A 20,272-nucleotide genomic window follows, 5' to 3' on the forward strand; every position below is an offset into this window, starting at 1 on the left:
AGAGCTGGTCTCTAAGCACTTCTATTGCTCCTTCTTCCCCGTCCTCAACTGCCTTTCCAGACCTAGGGACTCCCCCTCTCCTCCCAGCTCCCCGAGCCTGTCCTCTTGGATGCCTGCCTGCCATCATCCAAGTGCCCCTCCAGGCAGCCCCTTCCGCCGGCAGCCTGCTCGGGCTGCCGAAGAGGGCCGTCGCTCGGCTCGCCGCAGCTGCGCACGCGCCGTTTCCCCCAGCGTGCTCATTAACCAGGAAGGAGGAAAACCTGATGGGAAGCAAAACCCCGAGCGCGGCCAGAGCGAGCGAGGCGGAGACCGTCGCTCTCCCAGCCGAAGGCGCGCACCATGTGGACGACAGCAGCCTGCCTGCCCGTGGCGTGCCTCTTGCTTCAGCTCCAGGCTGCAGGTAAACACGCAATAGGACCCAATCTGGTCGTGCTAGGATGGCGTGCAGAGCAGCCGAGGCTTGGGCTAGGAGGGTTGGAAGGGGTCTCTCTGAGCGCCCGGGCACGTTGAGAGGGAGAGAGGGAGGGAGAATCGGGGCCATTAAACCACCTGTTGGGTGGTCCCCCTCCTTGGATGCGGGGCCACCATCCTTTATTGGCGTCCCAGGAAGGGTTTTGGGGCCGAAAAACGAGCAAATAGGCATTGGATCCTCCCCGCTGTTCATCTGCGCGTTTTAGTGGGTCATTTGCTTTTGCGCGTTCCAAAGGGTGGATGTGGAGCAATAGCTTGTTCGCTTTAGTAGAGGCAGACCATCTGGTTTGCAGCTCCGGCGACGAGTCTTAGCCCCGCCGTAATCTGGGCTAGATTCGCCTCGAGATCTCCCCCAGCAGCCCGGAGCTGCTTCTCTCGAAAGCTGAAGATCCCTCTTTTGTTCGGGAAAAGTGTCTGTTTTCTGCCCAGGCAGGAGCATTTTTGGGGGGAGCGGGTGGGGCTGTTTTCTGTCGGTGTTGTCTGGTGTGGACGCCTCTGTCCGTCTGTGTACAGTGCATGTTTTCGGGTTTCAGCACCAGGGTCAGCGATAAGCCGAAATACCTAGAAATGCGAAGCAGCGGGGAACCGGGCCAGACAATTCTACATCTTGCAATCATACGGTCCCCGCTGTCCTGAGCTCTGTTAATAAGAAATACGGTAATTCAAAACAACACAGCATTGCAAACGCTCAGCTGCTGCCCTTCCAGGTAACAAGAGATCGAAGGACTAGAGGTTTATGCCTGTGCACGTTTTTTGTTTGTTTGTTTGTTTGCAGGGGGCATCGCACAAGTCATTATTGTAGCATGATGGAGGCTGCGCTTTAAATGCGTGCTGGGATGTGGAAATAGCATTTTAGGAAAGGTGAAATCCCGCTGCGACAGCGGTCTCTTGTGCAATAGCCTTACAGCGGAGATAATAAATCCTCTCTCTGCTTACCTAGCAAAAGCTTTGCCGCCTTTGGAGAAACGCTGCAATTAAAGCATTACAGCCCCCCTCCGTGAACACCTTTTCAATCTTGGCCATCGGTTTTAGACTAGTTATTATATGCTTGTATTTCTGCACAGAAAGAGAAAGATGGTTCAAAGAATATCACAATCGTCTTGGGCTGCTGATCCCCGTCATTTAAAGTGCAATGTCTTCATTTTAAACAGAGGGACTATTACTTAAAGATAACTCTCTGTTAATAGAACCGCAGCATCACCTCATTTCGGCAAACATTGCTGTTAAATTCTTCCTGCAATGAAAATGGATGTCGTCTGCTAAGGAGCTTCACTCCCAGTTTGTCTGAGTGGTCTTACATGGCTACGGTTTGGTGGTGGTGGTGGGGAGATGTTACTTGCGTGAGGGGGTTGTTTGGAAAAACCGAAGAAAGAAAAATCTTGCGGACTCAATACCTCACTAATCACAAGCTCAGACTGATTTGGAGTTGAGCATCCCACCCCCAGCTGGTCACATTTTGTTGCATAAAACTCAGGTGTTTAAGTATGCAACTTTCTTAGATGCCTTTTCAGAAGTAAATACTGTTGCATTCATTGGGAATAACTCTTTTAGGATTGCAATTTTAAGTCATCTGTCTAATACTGGAATGATGCACCTTCTCTCACTGCTGCTAGTTTAATGCAACATTTTATAATTTCTAATTGTATCTAGTTAGTGTTGGATGATGAGGCTGCAACCCTGCTATGAGGCTGCAACCCTGTATTTACTTACCTGGGAGTAAGTTCCACTGAACAACAGTGAAACTTACATCTGAGTACATATTATAAGACTGTTCAGTGAGAACCGTTAAGGCCCTGAGCACATTCATATGGATGGTTTGCCCCTGGAGGGCTTCCACCTGTGGACCTCCATCTTCACAGGTGGATCTTCCTCTCCATAATAACCTCTGGCCCCTGGGGTGTACTCTTGGGGTCCGCAACGTTGCACCCTAAAACCAACTATACAATGCAAAATATTTCAAAGCTACAATATAGTGGAAACAGAGACTGGTGCAGCAGATAATACAATTTGTGAATCAGATAAACCTAAAGCCCACCAAAGGAAATGGTTTTTGCCCTATGGCATAAGAGAAGGCACCAACTGAGCCTCACAGGGCAAATACTTCCAGAGTTTAAGTGTGGCCACAGAGAAAGGCCCCTTTTATGCCCCTCAACTGATCTTCTGCCATGGCTGGGACATTTTAAACTTGCATGTCTGCATGTGTTTGGATGGTAGTCACCTAAAGTTTACTTGGAGTAGACCCATTGAAATGACAGCATATGACTAAGCTAAGTCTATTAATTTCAGTGGGTCTACTCTGAGTAAAGCTTAGCTGACTATTGTCCTTTATTTTTAAATAAAATTTTGTTGGCTAAAATTACTTTGGAGATCAAATTGGAAGCTAATATTTAGAATAAGACCCCTGAAGCTCAATCCAGAACAGGGTAGGTAGATCACTGCCACTTTTTTTTTTTAGTGGGAGTAGATCACAGTCTCTTGGGAGGTGGACATGCCTGGACTATAGGAAAGCAGAGCCTATGTGTGTTCAGCTGTAGACTCTCCCCACCTTCTGGAACTTTACATCAGGTGGATAGGTTGCCCTTTTTGGTGGTCTGCTGAATACATGGGCATGGAGATGTGTTTTAATGGGCAGTCACACCTCCTCATGGACAAGCACATCTACGTACTTTGAGTGTGTAAGCGTAACAATTGAAGAGCCATTCGATTTGCTTAGGATTGCATCTGTGCAGCCCACTCTAATGGAAACCCAGTCCTATTTATTTCATTTGAATCTTATTTCATGAATCAATATTCTTAAGAATGAAGTCTTGGCTTATTGGGCACGATCTTAAGCACATCTAGCTGGAGTAAGCTACAAGTAAATGGGTTTAGGATCACAATCCACTATTCATATTGTTCTTGTGATACATCTAACTATGATTCCTGGATCTCTTCCATACAGCAAAAAAGGAATCTGGCCAACAAGATTGTGAAATTCATCTAATCACAGTCTACAGTTATGAATTATACATGGTGGTTTCCATCTATAGCCATCAACTGCATTGCACTTAGTGCGGCTGTGAGTCTCTCATTATATCCTCTCTGTGAGATGTGGCTGAAACATCTCTGGTTCTCAGTATGGCTCCTATTCTGTGGTGCAAGTGGAGACTTTTTCAGTGTGGTGTTAACAATAAGCAACACATTAAATGGCAGGATGCCATTGGCCAGAAGTTTGATTCCTGTTGTTGTTGTTGTTGTTGTTGTTGTTTGGGAGAGATCCAAGAACCATATAGTTTGGTTTATTGCAACAACAGTAGAAGAAAGCTGATCGAAACAAAGTGACTGTGCTTTGGCACAAGAGGATGGCCCCCAGCTGTGCCGTGATTTAAATCTCCTTTGGCCACGCCTCCCTCCAGCATTGATTGGCTGGCAGGGTTCCGCTCCCACACTGATCTCCACCCCCAGCTGGATCACTGCGAGGCCCAAGGCCCAGCCACAACGCCGCCCACCAAAAAGTTAAGCAGACTTAAAAAGCATATAGGCTGTACGGTGTCTTTCCAGCATCTTATCCCATTGACTGGGTGTGGAGGATGTCCTATGTAAGTGAGAGGCTTGCATTGACAATGTCTACAGCTTAATAAAAATAATGCCACATAGGTTTTTTGTTTGTTTGTTTTATTAAAATATCTATAGGCCACACGTTCAGTAAAAGGCAGCAAGGTGATTTACAGCATACAAAATCGCAGTAAGGTTGGTAAAAGCACCAGTAAAATATATAAATAAATACTAGTTGGTAAAAAGAAATTCACATTGTAACGGCATGTCTGAATAACACAGTTTTTAGGAGACATCTTAAGGAAGGCAGTAATGATATCTAAAACTGGTAGATATATCAAGTACTGTGCCAAACATCTTTCTTTCTTTCTTTCTTTATTTATTTATTTATTTACATTAGAATATTTATTTAAAGGCTATGAGTGCAATTCAGCTCATTAAAATAAATTGGCATAAACTGTGTAACCGCTGGATTGCAGCCAGTGGATCACATCTATAGGGCAGATCTGTCCCTGTCCCTTACTGGATCCTGGACATTTGGGGAAGGTTTTGGGTAGTTTTGTTCAGCATCAGAACTTGGTCTCCATCACTAGGAGATGATTGACTCAGAAGAACTTTCTGTAAGCCTCTAAATATATACCGGTATATATCAGGTCACATTAAAGCTCTCAACAATAATGCTATGCCGACAAATTATCCTGAATTTTCCAGCCATTCTACCACAAATTTCTGTAAATGTCTCATTGGTGGAATTCAGGATATACCTTACCTCTGGCATGGCCAAAGGATGCTTGTGAGTGTCCTTTCATTCTACAAATCCAGTGTTCTGCGCACCTGGAACAGAGGAAGCTGCCTTATATGGAGCCAGGCTGTTGGTCCATCTGGCTCAGTATTGTCGACACTGACTGACAGCAGTTCTCCAGAGTTTCAGACAGGGATTGAACCTGGGACCTTCTGCATGAGAAGCAGATTATCTGCCACTGACTGGGCTATGGCCTTTCCTCAGATGGCCATGCTACCTGAAAACTCTATGAGCTTAAGCTTTTCATAAGTTCAAGGACCCTGCCTACCATGTGCCTGACAGCTGTGCATTGTTGTTGTTGTTGTTGTTGTTGTTTAGTTGGTTTGCTTTTATAGAAATCAGCACAGAATTAAATAAAGGAAGCACTTCCCTTAAAAACAAAACCAGTGAGTTAACCGATCTTAGGGGCTCAGGAACCACCCTCCCTACTTCCCATGCTTCAATCAAAACCCAGGGGAATACATCATGAGAACTCCTCCCGTGAGTTATTTTCCTCCTCAGAACAGGAAGCACAGGCAACTCTGTAGGCTGCAGAGCCCTGAAGAAATGTTTCATGGGAATGGAAAAACACCCACACTACCCACAATGACCTCACAGGAATAAAGCAAGCTCAATACTTCACCCAACCTGCAACTGAGGTAGAAAAACAGAAGGCTCTTTTGCAGGTGAAGATAATTTTTGAGAAATTGGGGGGAACGGGACGGACAGGTTTCAGCACAGCAGTAGCCAACAACGATTTATTTTATTTTGCTTTATTTTATATCCTATATTTTAATCGGTGCAAGACCCAAGGCAGATCACAACAAGAATAAAAAACAGATGCTGCTAAGAACATGCATAGATCAGTTATGAATATTAAAAAACACACAAATGTTAGCATAGTAAAACCAGCACTGAATCAAAACAAGTTAAAAGCATCCAAAAACACAAGAGGAGAAGAAAATGTACAACACCCCCTATTAAAGGATCTTGTCATAACAGCCAGTTAATGGCCAAAGACTCTTCTAAACAAAAAAAGTCATTGCTTGCTGGTGAAAGAAAATCAGAGAGGGGGCCAGCCTGGACTCCCATGGAAGGGAGTTTCAGAATCTGAGAGCAGCCTTCGACAAGGCCCTCTCTCATACCCTTGCCAAATGTGTGGTGAGGGTGACAGGACAGAGAAAGGTGTCCGCTGAAGATCTGAAAACCCAAGTAGGCTCAGATAGGTTTGGAACATAGGAAACCACCTTATATGGATTCAGGCCAGTGGTTCATCTGGCTCAGGGTGTTTGGTACTGACTGAAAGTTGCTATTCTGGCTTTCAGAAAGCAGTCTTTCAAGCATTACCAGGAAATGAATGGATTGAATCTGTGACCTTTTAATAAAAATAATAATTTTATTATTTATACCCTGCTCATCTGCCTGGGTTTCCCCAGCCACTCTGGGCAGCTTACAGTACGTATAAAAACATGGTAAATCGTCGAATATTAAAAGCTTCCTGATACAGGGCTGCCTTCAGATGTCTTCTAAAAGTTGTGTAGTTCTTTATCTCCTTGACATCTGATGAGGGCATTCCGCAGGGAGGGTGCCACTATTGAGAAGGCCCTCTGTCTGGTTCCCTGTAACTTCACTTCTCACAGTGAGGGAACCACCAGAAGGCCCTCAGAGCTGGACCTCAATGTCCAGGCAGAACGATGGGGGTGGAGATGCTCCTTCAGGTATACTGGGCCAAGGCCGTTTAGGGCTTTAAAGGTCAACACCAACACTTTTAATTGTGCTCAGAAACGTACTGGGAGCCAGTGAAGATTCTTTTGGACCGGTGTTATGTGGTCTCGGTGGCCGCTCCCCATCATCAGTCTATCTGCCGCATTCTAGACTACAGTAGTTGTAGTTTTCAAGTCACCTTCAAAAGTAGCCCCATGCAGAGTGCATTGCAGTAGTCCAAGCTGGAGCTAACTAGAGCATGCACCACTCTGGAGAGAGTGTCTGTGGGCAGGCAGGGTCTCAGCATACCAGATGGAGCTGGTAGACACAGAATTGACCTGTGCCTCCATGGACAGCAATGAGTCTAAAATGACTGCCAGACTGCACACCTGGTCCTTCAGGGCCACAGTTACCCCATTGAGTACCAGGGAGTCGCCCACGTAGTAGATCATGTGCTCTGCTGACCCTTTCTGGTTTAACTAAAGCAGGGATAGGGAATCTGTGGTTCTCCAAATGTTATTGGATTCCAACTCCTATTGGCCCCAGCGAACGTAATCAGAAATGACAGGAGTCCAGAAACATAAAGGTGTTTTGTGAGGCACAGGTTCACCATCCCTGAGCTGCATGAGAAGCCGTAAAAAAATGCACCTTCTTAATCACTCTTTATCATCCTGGTGCCTTCCAGATGTTGCAGGACTCCAGCTCCCACCATCCTCAACTGTTGGCCATGCTGGCTGTGGCCTGATGGGAGTTGTAGTCCAACAATGCTTGGAGGGCGCCTGCTTGGGGAAGGCTGATCTTCATATTGCCTACATGCCATGCTCCAGGAACTCTGCCTAAACTGAAGCAGAGAATAACAAAATGTATTATCTTGAGAGAAGAGCTTGTCACCACGGAAGTGGAGTGCTCGGTGTGATCCAGCTACATTCTATGCCAATGCAATTTCCAAGTACAGAATTATTTTAGGGGGAAGGAGGAATTGTGCTGCTATGTACATCGCAAGTCTACTATGCATATGAAAAGAATATTTAGAATGAATGTAGCCGACTCTGCTTTGAAACGTGTTTAGAATTCTGCTTCACGGCATTAATTAATTTAAACACTTTCCAGCCATTATCCCTTAAATTTGTTCTGCTGCAGAAGGTTCCCTGCTGAAATTTTATTAGGATGTAATCTATGCTAGGAGGATGTAGACAATTATCTTTCTTTCTATGTGAAAGCTCAGCAGACATATTACAAAGCTATTTTTTGTTTTGTTTCAGAAGAAGCTAGTTAGGGTGTGTGCATGTGAAATAGCTTGGTGGTTCTGCATTGAGAGGTGTGTGTGTGGGGGGGGGGTTTATTACACTGAAAAATATCTTCAAATCTGTAGGATGGAAGAATATTGGTAGAGAAGATTCTGACCAATTCAGGACTTGTATGGTAATATATGAAATATATGAGCTGAGTGCACTCAATCTCACTTTAGAAATGTGGTGGAGTGGTTGCATAATAATAATAATAATAATAATAATAATAATAATAATAATTTCAAAGCATACCTATATTTTATTATGCTGCCACCATACCCCTGTTGGAAACCAATGCAGTGGCACGTTGAAATCTGCCTTTATGCACATGGCAAAGCAATCAAATGAGCACTGCATGGTGCAAGTCACATTGATTGATTTCCTGACATTTCTATCCTGCCTTTGTTCTGTTGTGAAACTCAAGGTTCCTCAGCAGTTGCGTATCAGGCCACTGACCCAAACCCAGACCTGATTAGCATCAGCAAGGTGCTAGCTTTATGTGTCTTCATGCCATAGCCTGTCAGTACCACTGTAATCCAGCAGACAGAGATTGGAGACTGAGATCGAGGAGGCCTGGGTTCCACATATGATCCTAAGCAACTCCTTATCTGTCAACTGAGAAGAGTAATGAACTGGGATATTTCTTGATATTTCTTCCCATTGTACATGAAACCTGAGAAAGCTGCTGCCAGTCAGTGTGGACAACACTCAAGTAGATGGACCAATGGTCTGAATCAGTATAAGGCAGTTTTGTACATTCCTAATGGGATGGTACATATAGGAGTAAATGGTACTTCAGCTAGCTTCATGTGATTTTACTTAATGCCGTGTGAAGGACAAGCAAAAAATAAATTTATATTCAAAAACAAGTGTGGTTAATACAGAAGGCAGACCCTCCGGAATATCTAACACATGAACACAGCCTTGGATGCATGAAAACCATCCCAAATTCATTCCTTGTAAAGTAAGATTATCCATTCTGTTCAATGGAAGCTCAGGGACGATGAAAAAAGGCACCTTCTGGAAAATGTCCAAGTTTTGCGCAACATTAAATGAATCAATATTCTGTGTATGAGTGAGTCAGGATTGTGAATGCATTAGGGACCAATCCATCAACTCTTAATTCACATGACTGTACCACAGAAATCCAATTGCCCACAATATCAGATTTCCACTTCACTTAAAAGTTGATCGTGAAATGCATCTCTATAGTCAGAAGCTCAAATAAGCCCTTTTTGGTTTTGAGCCCTAAAATGCTGTCTTGGTCATGAGTTAAACACATATGGGTGATTTTGTTCTCAGTGACTTCTAGCCTGTCAGATTTTTGCTTAAAAGTGTACCGAGCAGTATTTTATTATTTCACAAAGTATATTTTAAATGCATGTTAAAATGTGCAAAATCAAGGAAGAGCTTTGCTGTGGATGCAATGGATTGGGGGGGGGGATGGAGGCAATGCGTCTGTTGCAACTGGCATGTGACCTCCTGGTCATTTGAGATGGATTTGTTAAGCAGATATTACAGATGCTAGGGATGCTAGCTCCAGATGGCTCTGTATTCAGTTGGACATTGAGCATCATTTGAAAGCATCCTTTGGGTAAATATGTTCTATGCTTTGGTTTGTTTAATTGGGAAAGGGGATATAATTAAAGCAAGCTATTTGTCTAAGCAGTTTTTAGTAGAGTTGTCCATGGAATCAGATATGTGTGTTTACTTATGGGGTTTGAGATGGGGAGAACACACTCTTTATACTCGCACTGCTTCCTCTGCCTTCAACTATCAGCAAAATATTGCAAGCAGAAGTAACTCAAGTAGGCTTTAGAATTCAGTCCTCCAAGTGGCACCAGGTTTGTTATATTTTTGGCACCAACTGAAGATGTATTTGTATTTATTTAGGATTAATAGTGATTATTATAATAGTTGGGGTTTTTTTTACCCTTCCTGGCTCTGGGTTTCTGTGGTTTTTAAGAACGACTTCTGTTTTCAATGCTTTTAATTTGCTCAGTATATTTTGCTATTGATGACTGTTGATTTCATTGATTGCTTAGGCTCCCTGATCTCCTTGAGACTGAATAAAAACACTGTAAACAAATGACTACTTCTATCCGTGTCTCTTTTTAACCAGGGGTGGAAAACATGTAGCCCTCTGAATGCTGATGGACTCCAGCTCCCAGCAGGCATGGTAAAAAATGCTCAGGGATTATGGGAGTTGCAGTCTAGCAACATGTGGAGGGTCACAGGTTTCCAGCCCCTGTTTTAAACCATAGGAGTATGCCAGGTGAGCAGGACTTTTGAACTTTTTGATTGCTGAACTATAACTCCCATTACCACCACCCCTGACAAACATGGAAAATGGCCAGGGATGATGAGAACTGTAGTTTAGCAACATCTAGAGGCCCAAAGCTTGCCCACATGTGGAATAGGTGATATGATAATGATTATCATCAGTGCACACATACTTGTAGGAATAAAAATGGTAGCTGGAATGGTTAAACAGGTACATGGGGTGCTTAAGGAATACAGAGAGCAACATCACCATGAAGCACAGAATCTCTTCTTTGAAGTCGGTTGAAATCTATGAATTTCCAAACCCAAGGCCATAATAGTGCAAAGCTGGATGCACGCGCACTTTCTGTGTAGAGTTTAAGAATACAAGTTATGTGGTGGGGTTGAGTACAGCTGAAGTTGGGGCAAGGTGTACTGTATTTACTCAGATGTAACACACATCTTTTTTGGCCAAATTATATCACAAAAATTAGGGTACACATTAGATTTGATGGCGCCAGCAAATACTTTTTTGGTTTCAAGGTTTTGAAAATTGAGGTGTGCATTAGATTCAATGGTGCATTAGATTCACTTAAATATGGTAGCAATTTGGTTGTCTTCATGAGAATCAGTGTGATCTAGGGATTTGAAAGAAGGCTTGAAAGATGGGGAATCTGGATCTGAACCATGACTGGGAGAGTTTGGAGCATCAGTCCTCTAAGCCTGTTCAGTGGTAACAACAGTGATGTTCCTTGCAGGGCGTGTAGGAAACTACAGACACAATCTTATGCAAACTGGCTAATAAGCATGGTCAGTTGAACTCAGTCAGACTTTCTTCTGAGTAAACATGCTTAGCCTCATACCACGTGTAAGATAAACACTGGAACACACTCTGCACAAAGACAGCAATAAGGAAGCTGGCCACAAGTTCATGTTTTTCAAGTGTTTGTTTAACATGGAAACTGTACGCTCCTATAAAATTGTGGCCAATTTTGGAGGGAGGGGAAAGGCAGCAGTGAGCCTGGCATGGTGCGGACACAGCTGCAGGAGCACTGAAATGGCTCCGCTGCCATGCCTGCACCTGCCAAGCTTCTTACTTATAGAAGGAGCTATAAGTTGCCCTCTTCCTCCTCTTGGTGTTGAACGGTGTTTGAAAGGTGGGAGAGGAAAGCAGCCCCTCTCAGCAGCCCCACCAGCTACCTTTTTTTCCACTGTTGAAGGAAGGGCATGGGAACCTGTAGTTCAGAAACAAAAGTTAGCACTCCTTATTAGGAGGAGATGGCATCATATTTTTTCTTCCTTATTGCAGTAGGACACTAGGACAAAAATAGCCACCGAAAGATTAACAACTCTGTCACGAGTTCTCACTCGTTAGATTTGCCTCCAACTGTCAATTAATGGTCCAGTTGATTAATCTGATTAAAACTTGCAGTCCTGATTTATTAGTAGTAGTCTTCGTTGTTAAGTGCATTGAATAGGAGGATAGACGAGGCAGCCTGTTCTCTCGGTAGGAAGCACCATCTGCTGTGAAGAGGTGGCGAGTGGGATGTCGGGTCAATTCAAAACCTATACAGAGCATCCAATGGATTTTATTGATAGCTAGTGTGTGTGTGTGTGTGTGTGTGTGTGTGTGTGTAGGAATGAGGGCATAAAAAATACATGAAACAGAGGTCTGAATGGTAGGTCAGATCTAGATTGAGAAAAGAAACCAGGAAAGGGACAGTGGCGATAAGAGACAGAACCTGCCTTAAGAAAGATAAATCTTTTTCAGTTACAGGCAGGTAGCCGTGTTGGTCTGCCATAGTCAAAACAAAATAAAAGAAAAAATTCCTTCCAGTAGCACCTTAGAGACCAACTTTGTTCTTGGTATGAGCTTTCGTGTGCATGCACACGAAAGCTCATACCAAGAACAAACTTAGTTGGTCTCTAAGGTACTACTGGAAATCTTTTTCAGTTTTCAACAGTAAACAAAAGAAACCCATTTTCAATTAGAATGACTACCCAATCACAAAAGGAGCCAATACTCTCAGACTTTTTCCATCACTACACTGAGATCAGGTGATTGTATGAAAAGGATTTTATCTTTTTATTCAGTGGAAACAGGAAATTCTTTCTCTTTTTCATTTTAGAGAAAGACAAAACATATTAGGGGGTTTGTTCTGGTTCTTTTCTTTTTTCTATTTTTCAGAGCCTATCTGTATGGTAGGCTCTGAAGAAGAAAGTCTTCAAGGTTGGGAAACTCCGGTGTGAAGTAGTTTTCCATTCCTGAACACCCCATAGACCCAAGATACCGTAATTATCAGAGGATAAAAGTGAAATAACCTGCCATTAAGCTGGCGAATTATAATTCACTGAATTTTATTTATGCCAACATAATGGCAGATACCATGTGTCGTTGCCTCTCTCTAAGAGGAATAATCCATCCCTGCGAGGTCAGAATTCATATGACCAAATTGTCCCAGTGGGAATGTGGAGTGAGGTGTGTGATGAAAGGATTGTGCGATTCTTCACCCTGACTGTAATTCCCAAGTCAGCCTGTATTTAATGTTGTGAAGCTACTGAAAGTTAGCTGAATGAAAAACCAGGATACTCACTGAGGAGTGAGCGATGAAGCAGTCATGTTACCCCAGGGGTGGGAAACCTATATCTTGGGAGCTGAATGTGACTATTTAGGCCTCTCTCTCTGGCCTCTCTCCCTAGGCCACATCTATCACTGATCCAAATGCTTTTGCCTGGCTAAAATGCTTCCTTGATGCCCTGGCTCAGTTGATGGAGCATGGGACTCTTAATCTGAGGGTCGTGGGTTCAAGCCTCATGCTGGGCAAAAATATTCCTGCATTACAGGGGGTTGGACTACAAGATTCTCGGGGGTCCTTCCAATTCTACAGTTCTATGATTCTAACTCTGATAATGCCTCTTGTGTGTCTGGATTGAAGGTTTGGAGTGTTTGAATGTGCGTAAAAACTAGCCTAGTGTACAAAGCTAAACGCTGTATTTGTTGCTTCACCCACTTCTACCTCCCACCATCACACCACCAGCAAGCAGCATTCAAAAGGTTGCCCAGAAGTGATGTGGCAGTGACACGGTGTTCAGACTGAAAAACGTTCCCCACCCCTGTGATAATCCTTCTGTACAAGCAAAACACACAATTTCATCAATCCACATTCCCACCATGTCAGAGTCGTGGTGTAGATTGTTTTTTTCAAAGTATCCATTTTCATTGCTTGCTCTAAAACAGGGTTTCCCAAACTTGAGTCTCCAGCTGGTCCTGCTAGCTAGGGATGATGGAAGTTAGCTGGTCCTGCTAGCTAGGGATGATGGAAGTTGTAGTCCAAAACAGCTGGGAAGCCCTGCTCTAAAATGACAAAAGGCCATGAGCAGAATTGCCAAGATAATTCAATATGGTTTCGTCAGGAGGGGGGACAGGGGAAAATTAAGCTGAATGCCCCTTAGCGCCAACACTAAATATTTGTTCCCCTTTGCAGCAGGCTTGAGCTGAGAGGTGACAACATCAGTCCTTCCAAGACATCAGGGAAGTTTAACAAAGGGGTTCAAAAATGTTGGTTGGCTCTACTTTTCTACTTTTTCATGGCACTGACTCAAAATGATTGCTGTTCTAAAAATAGAACTGACCACTTTTGCAACAAAGGGAGAGAATGTTGGGAGTCTGGAAGAAGAATCCAGAATTCAATTTCTGGAAGAATTATTTCTGGGGGAAACAAATTATATATATTAACTGATGGCCTTTTGTAGCTGCTCAAGGACCTGGAACATTAGGCAGCTGAAACTGGCTGTGTATGTTTCCAGAGGTTAACACTGCTATACAGGTAGTGTTGGTGCATTGTTATGCTTATGTATAATTATCTTGACAGGTGTCAACTTGGATTTCTTTGATGTGAACACCTGCCCGTTTGGTGCCTAGACTGCAAGCCTGAATCTAATGTCTAATGGCTACTGAAATACATATAAATGTCAATCACTCTTGGCTTGATTTTGATTTGATTTGATTTTTGTTACAGGATTCTCTTTTTGTTTTTCCTGGCTTGCTCACATGGTTGTAAACCTGTTGTCTGGCTCTCTTTCTACAAAAGCACAGATTAAATGTCACCTAGAAAAGCACTCACTTGCGTAACTGTCCCATAGATCAGAGTGTTGCAGCTGTTTGCAAGATCTGAGTTTTGGAAGCTCCTTGAGCATCCAAAAAACATTGCGTAGTTCTTGGGGTTTTTTCCTTCTTCCATGGAACTTCAGCTTCCTTAATTTTTACATCACAGTTCTAAAGTTCAGATGCTACAATTGCACTGGGCCTCCATCCATCCATCCATCCATCCATCCATCCATCCATCCATCCTTTCCCCCTCTCTCAGGTTACTGAATTTTTGCTCACTACTATCTCTGCTATACTCAACCTTGTCCATCACTTTCCAAAGTTCAGATGCTGCTACTGCACAAGGTCTTCCATCTATCCATCCATCCTTACCCCCTCTCTTACATTATTGAACTACTTTCTGGCTATTTAACTTTGTTTTATTTTGCCTTTTCCATCACTTACCAAAGCGAAGTGACAGACTATGCATCAGGAGACTTAATATTCTTGAAGTCTGTGCATGTGAGTGTTTCCATATGATCTCATACACATGGAGAATGATAATGTTCAGTAGTCCTTTTGTGTTACTGAATTCACATGATTCCTCCTCCACCCAGCTACTGAAAATTAAGAAAAGACAAAAGTGTTTTTTACCGTAAAAACTTGTCTGAAATTGTCTAATAATTCTGACCTCTTCCCATATTATGTGTTCTTAAAATAGGGAAATATCAAAGTTTGCCTAAACAGAGCATCTTCCTAGAGCTAATAGAGTCTGCAGTGGAGGGTGTTGCACCCAGTGCTATTTTTCTAGAAAAATAGGTGCTGGAACTTACCATGAACGCCTCCCTTGTTTTCTTATAATGGCAATGGTGCCCACATGAGAGGTGCCAAAACTAGGTTCTGGTGAGTTCTGGCTGGAAATAAAGCCCTGGTTAGACTCTTTTCCATGTGTTTCATAGTCCCAACAAGTGATGCATTTAGCTTCATATCTAGTTTGAACCCAGGCTAGGGTGGTGTACAAATCTGAGAAGCTAAGAATTCTAAAAGAAAGGAACTCCCGAAAATTTTCCTCTATTATGTTTGTTTGGAAGCACCTTCCCCCCTGCATACTCCTATAAAATAGAAGAGCGAGCCCACCCTAGATAGCCAGCCCAAGAGGGTAGCAAGATGAGACTATTGCTAGGGCTCCCAATGCCAAAAGGGTCACAAACTACGTAGCTTCAGTGCCCATCAAAAAGGACTGGAGAGAGAATGAAAGACTGCAGTGCCTCTTCTAGGTTAAAGGGACACACAGTGAACTTGCTTTGGTCATGGATCCACCAACTCCTGGAGCTGGTTCTGCCCTATACAAAACCTCTTAAACTCCACATGTACAGAATAGCTGAGGCGTCCTCTTTTCCATGCTAGTTTTCCACAGGAAGTTTTGTGTTGCCCTGAGGGACCATCCCTCGTGGTGTTGGTGCACGACGCCTTGTTTCTGTCACGCACCAGCATAGACTGATACACCGAGAGTCAAAAGTCTGCTCCGTTGCTTTGGTTTTTTTTCACACGCACTTAATAATGACAAACAGGAATCACATTAAGCAAGCCTTAACAGCTTCCATTCACTCTGCGTCCTCAGTGCAAGCCAGACGATTATGAGCATGTTTTGTGCTTTTTAAAGTGTAGGCAACATTCAGCGATTAGTCAAGTCCTTTCATGAAGCGGGAGATTTTTTTGTGGGTTGCCGTTCTGAGGCCAAATTCTGATCTCACCGATACAACCGGATCCAAAGACCACTAATATCAAAGGGAGACTTCCCACTGACTTCATTTGACTTTGATTCAAGCCCTTAAAGGCCACTTACATCAATGGGGTTGCTCATATTTTCAAAGAGTGGATGCTGGCTCAAAAAGTTGCTTATGAAACATATTTTGATCAGCGATTAAAAAGAAAACTTCAAAGACTGCAAAAGTTGCTCTCCTGGTATAGTTTGTTTCTGAATTATGTTGAGTAATCAAATCCTTACCCTCTCATTATCTAGAATAAAAGACAAAATAACTGGTAAGATGCATTGCTTGTTACCTATCAGTCCCATATCTGAAGTTGACAGTACAGTATGGACTTTTGTCTTTTATTGAAAGCAGGGAGATATGAAACAATTGAATATTTCCGGGATAATCAGGATTGTCACGGTATACTTGGGAAATCTTGTGCTGATACAATTACATCAACCCAAGGTCTTCTGCTCCCAATATAACTGGTTAAATACTATGCACAGAAGCCACTGGCCAAGCATTACAGACATGCCAACCATTTCCCCCGCTCTAGAATTCCTTCTTCAACACACACAGAGCATCTCTGTACTAAGGGCTGGTGTCAGAGACATTCCCTCCCCCAGGGAATTCTGGGAATTGTAGATGTGCAAGGAATGGTTGGGATCTCTAACACTGCATTCTCGGCACCTGGGCCAGATTCAGTATCCAAGGATTCCTTGGCAGTTCTTGGATTCTGTACATTTAAATGAGTATGCAACTGATATGGCCATACACTCCTTTCAAGAAGATACAATTTTGGGGTTATAAACTGAAATCGTAGGTGTAAGATCCTGATTTTAATTAGTCACATTCTGAAAACAGATTGCAGGATCTTTGTGCAAGTTCATATTGCTCTGTCTCACGTTACTTTTCGATGTAGCAAACTCACAGGGTTATTTGATGTCATTGGTGTCTGATGGTAAAGACCGTAAGATTATATCCCCCGAGCTGTGACAGCCTGTTAGTTCTCTGACTGTTCACCTGATATCATAAATACCATTTTGGTTATTAGAGATCCCATCGCTATTTAGAGATGTCTTTTTCAAGGACAGGTCTATGCTGATATGCAAAGTAAAATATTGCCAAAACAACAACCCAACCCACCCTGTTATGCCACCAATATGATACCATTTGGAGGTTGATTAACTCCATCCCCTATCAGCCCCAGCAAACATAGTCACTGGATGATGGGAGGGCACCACACTGGCTACACCAACCTCCTTCTGTGTGCATCTAGTCATAGTCCTTTGCAATCCTTCTGTCTCCCCTGCTGTGGCTGTGTTCTGTCTCCACTGTCAGAAGCGGTAGGTTTGTGAAGGTCAGTTGCTGCAAATCCCCAAAGGGCTGTTGTCCTCAGGTCCTGGTTTTGGGCTTCCTGTAGACATCAGGGCGGCCACTGTGAAAACAGGATGCTGGAATAGATGGACCATTGGCATAATTCAGCAGGTTCTTCTTATGTGTTGACAAGGGCTGTTTCACAGAGGAGAGCAGGGTTTCCAAAACTTGGGTCTCCAGCTGTTTTTGGACTACAATTCCCACCATCCCTGGCCACTGGTCCTGCTAGCTAGGGATGATGGGAGTTGTAGTCCAAAAACAGCAGGAGATCCAAGTTTGGGGAACCTGGGTGAAGAGCTAAAAAGTAGAACCTGTGCCACCCAGATGTTCTTGGATTACAACTTCCATCAGCTCTGACCGTCGGTGGCCACTATTCATGATGGCTGGGTTCTGTCTCTGCTGTTAGAGGCATCATGCATCTTGCATACCTGTTGCTTGGAATCACAAATGGAGTACAGTTGCACTCAGGTCTTAGATCCTTCTTTCCTTGATTTTTCATACTGATAGGAGGTAGTTCGCAACTTCCAGTGTCATCTGGAATATAATGAAATTTGCCATTGGTGCATCCACTTCCACAAATCAATTGCCAACCCGATTTGGAAACTGTGTTTAATAACATTCTTGGATTTCCCCGTACCACAGGCAATCTGGATTAGTTTCACCCAGATTTCACTGCCCATTCCTTTGGGAGCATTATGCTCCCAAATAAATGTGTCCGAGGGGTTTGTTTGAAGCATCCTTGATATTAAAAATGCAATAAGTTTTTTGCACTTCCCATGCCTCTAAACCAATAAAAGTCTACCTTGAGTGAAATGCTAAAGAAAGTGGAAGAGAGATATTTTTCTTAACAGTATTCCCCAGTGACACTTCCTAGATTAAAAGCCCACTAGATGTTGCACATAAAATTTGGCAAAACACATACATGATATTGGATGTGTTAAATCCCCTCCATTCTTGTGTCTACATACCTAGGGGTTGGTTGGGTTTGCCCCCGCCAAGGGTACAGGCCCAGGGGGGCACAAAAATTGCACCTCCCCACTTTAGCTCAGAGTGCCTAGGAGCCCATCTGTCTGCACACTCCCTGGGATGCTCCTTCGTTGCTCTGGGCAGCCAACATCTCCTTGCCAAGGGCACAAAGGATGGGGTGGGGGCACCAGTATAGCCCCTTGCCAAGGGCTACATGACTTCCACATTACATTTATGCATAAATTCATTATAATAAGGCAGACCTGGAAAATCTTCTGCTGCTCACAAAGCTCAAACCCAAGAGCTCGATGCCTTTGACTTCCCCTCCACTTCCAACAAGATGTGCCATATATCCATCCTTCTCTGAGCCTAACACTGTCAGGTGGGAGTCCTTCCTTGTTTTTTAAATTCCCAGTCCCCATCTGGTTTTGTTCTATCCGTGAAATCTGATATCTGGAGACAAGAGTGTGGGGCTGTTTTTGATCAACAATAATTGTTTCCCCCTTAATCGACAGACAAGGTACAAATTACGTTAATTACATCAGAGATAGGAGGAAGCCTCTTCCTTAACTGCAGCTGTTGGGAACATATTTTGAAGAGAGCATCATGTATGTAAAGTGGATTTTTTATTTTTTAAAAAATACATCTTGTCATATAGATGGGGAAGATCTTAGCAAATCCAGTCCAAGATTTAGGCAGTGTGCACATAGTGCATACTTTACGGTGGAAAATGTAACAAATTTGCAAAGAGTGAAGAGTAAGGTTTCTTATGAGCTGTATAGTGTGAGCGTTTAAATGACAATGTCAACAAATACAACCCCACAAAACATTTCAGGCACACAGCATAGCACATTCAAATGTGTTTCTCTACATTTCCCCAATACGGTTCATTACTTCAAGATGGTAAGGAAATGGGCATAACCAAAAAACGACTCTCTCTTTTTTTTCCTTTTTGAAAGAATCTTGTTTCTGTTTTTGTTTTAAATCATGCTAAATCAAGAAATAGTAAGGGGAATTAATGACTTATCTTCCTCTTCTTCTTTTTTTAACAGGATGCTTTTCAGGAGACAATGATCACTTCTTGGCAATTCATCAGAGAATGAGCAGGAAGCCAATATTCATTTACCACCATGTGCAAAGTGTCGAGAAAAGTTTGGATACAAGTGATCGGAAGGATTATGGGCACAACTCCCACTTATCTTCCCATGGAAAAATAAGCAAGCTGCACCCTGCTCTCATAGTTAAGCCAGCGTACGAACCCTCCCTCAACCTATTAGCTATGACGGGTGATGAGGACCAGGAAGTGGAAAATCTGCCTATTCCAGCAGCTAATGTGATAACTGTGGTAAGTTTTCCCGCTCTAAGTTCTGGCATCAAAGCTGAGAACCATCTACTCCAGAGGTGAGGAACCTGTGTCCATCCAGGTGTCATTGAAGTCCAACTCCCATCAGTCCAAGCTGGCATAGACAGTCAGTGGGGATAATGAGAATTGTAGCTCACCACACCTCGGGGGCAATGTGTTATCTAACCCTGGTGTAGCCTGTTGTTGGTTTTTAGGATGCTGATGGCACAAAAGGCAGAGGCTATGTATGTTTTAGAAGTTAGGGGTTGAGTGTGATTGAATGATCCTCAACAAAACCAAAACTGTTCCAATGCTGCAGGGATACCTTGGGAACATCTGCTTTGTTGCTGATAAACCTAGCTGTAACCTGTGGTACACAGAAGGTGATAAAGTGTAAGAAGCCCTGAAGGCTTGCTAGGAAACAAAGAGCAAAATGATGAATGAATTTGAATTTACAAACTTTCCTAGTGTAAAACAAAAGAATGTTGAGGACCACCAACTCAAGACCAAGCTTTTTTGCCATTGGTTGCCCTGGGTGTACTAGAGACAGCATATGCAGGACAAACTATTGCATTTCCAAGAGTTGTATTTCCCTTTTCATCTCTGCAGGAAAGAGGAGCAACAGTGGTCATCCCTGACCACTGGGCACACTGAGTGGACTTATGGGAGTTGGAGCCTAACAATATATGGAGGCTATAGGAAATG

General features: G+C 43.3%; 1 protein-coding gene across 2 annotated transcripts in view; it reads left to right on the top strand.

Moving 5' to 3' along the window:
* Positions 1–224: 224 nt before the first annotated feature.
* Positions 225–20,272, top strand: part of PTPRR (protein tyrosine phosphatase receptor type R) — a 101,594-nt gene continuing 81,546 nt past the window's right edge. The window contains exons 1-2 of one of the 2 annotated variants that reach the window (XM_033162438.1): positions 225–400; positions 19,278–19,570. In XM_033162438.1, coding sequence (XP_033018329.1) covers positions 340–400; positions 19,278–19,570 — 354 coding nt within the window. In that variant the 5' untranslated portion in view covers positions 225–339. Of the gene's footprint in view, positions 401–9,292; positions 9,374–19,277; positions 19,571–20,272 lie in introns of those variants that run through there. The other variant, XM_033162439.1, reaches the window with a different exon arrangement.

The sequence above is a fragment of the Lacerta agilis genome, chromosome 10 (genome assembly GCF_009819535.1).
Source record: "Lacerta agilis isolate rLacAgi1 chromosome 10, rLacAgi1.pri, whole genome shotgun sequence".
Lineage (NCBI taxonomy): Eukaryota > Metazoa > Chordata > Lepidosauria > Squamata > Lacertidae > Lacerta > Lacerta agilis.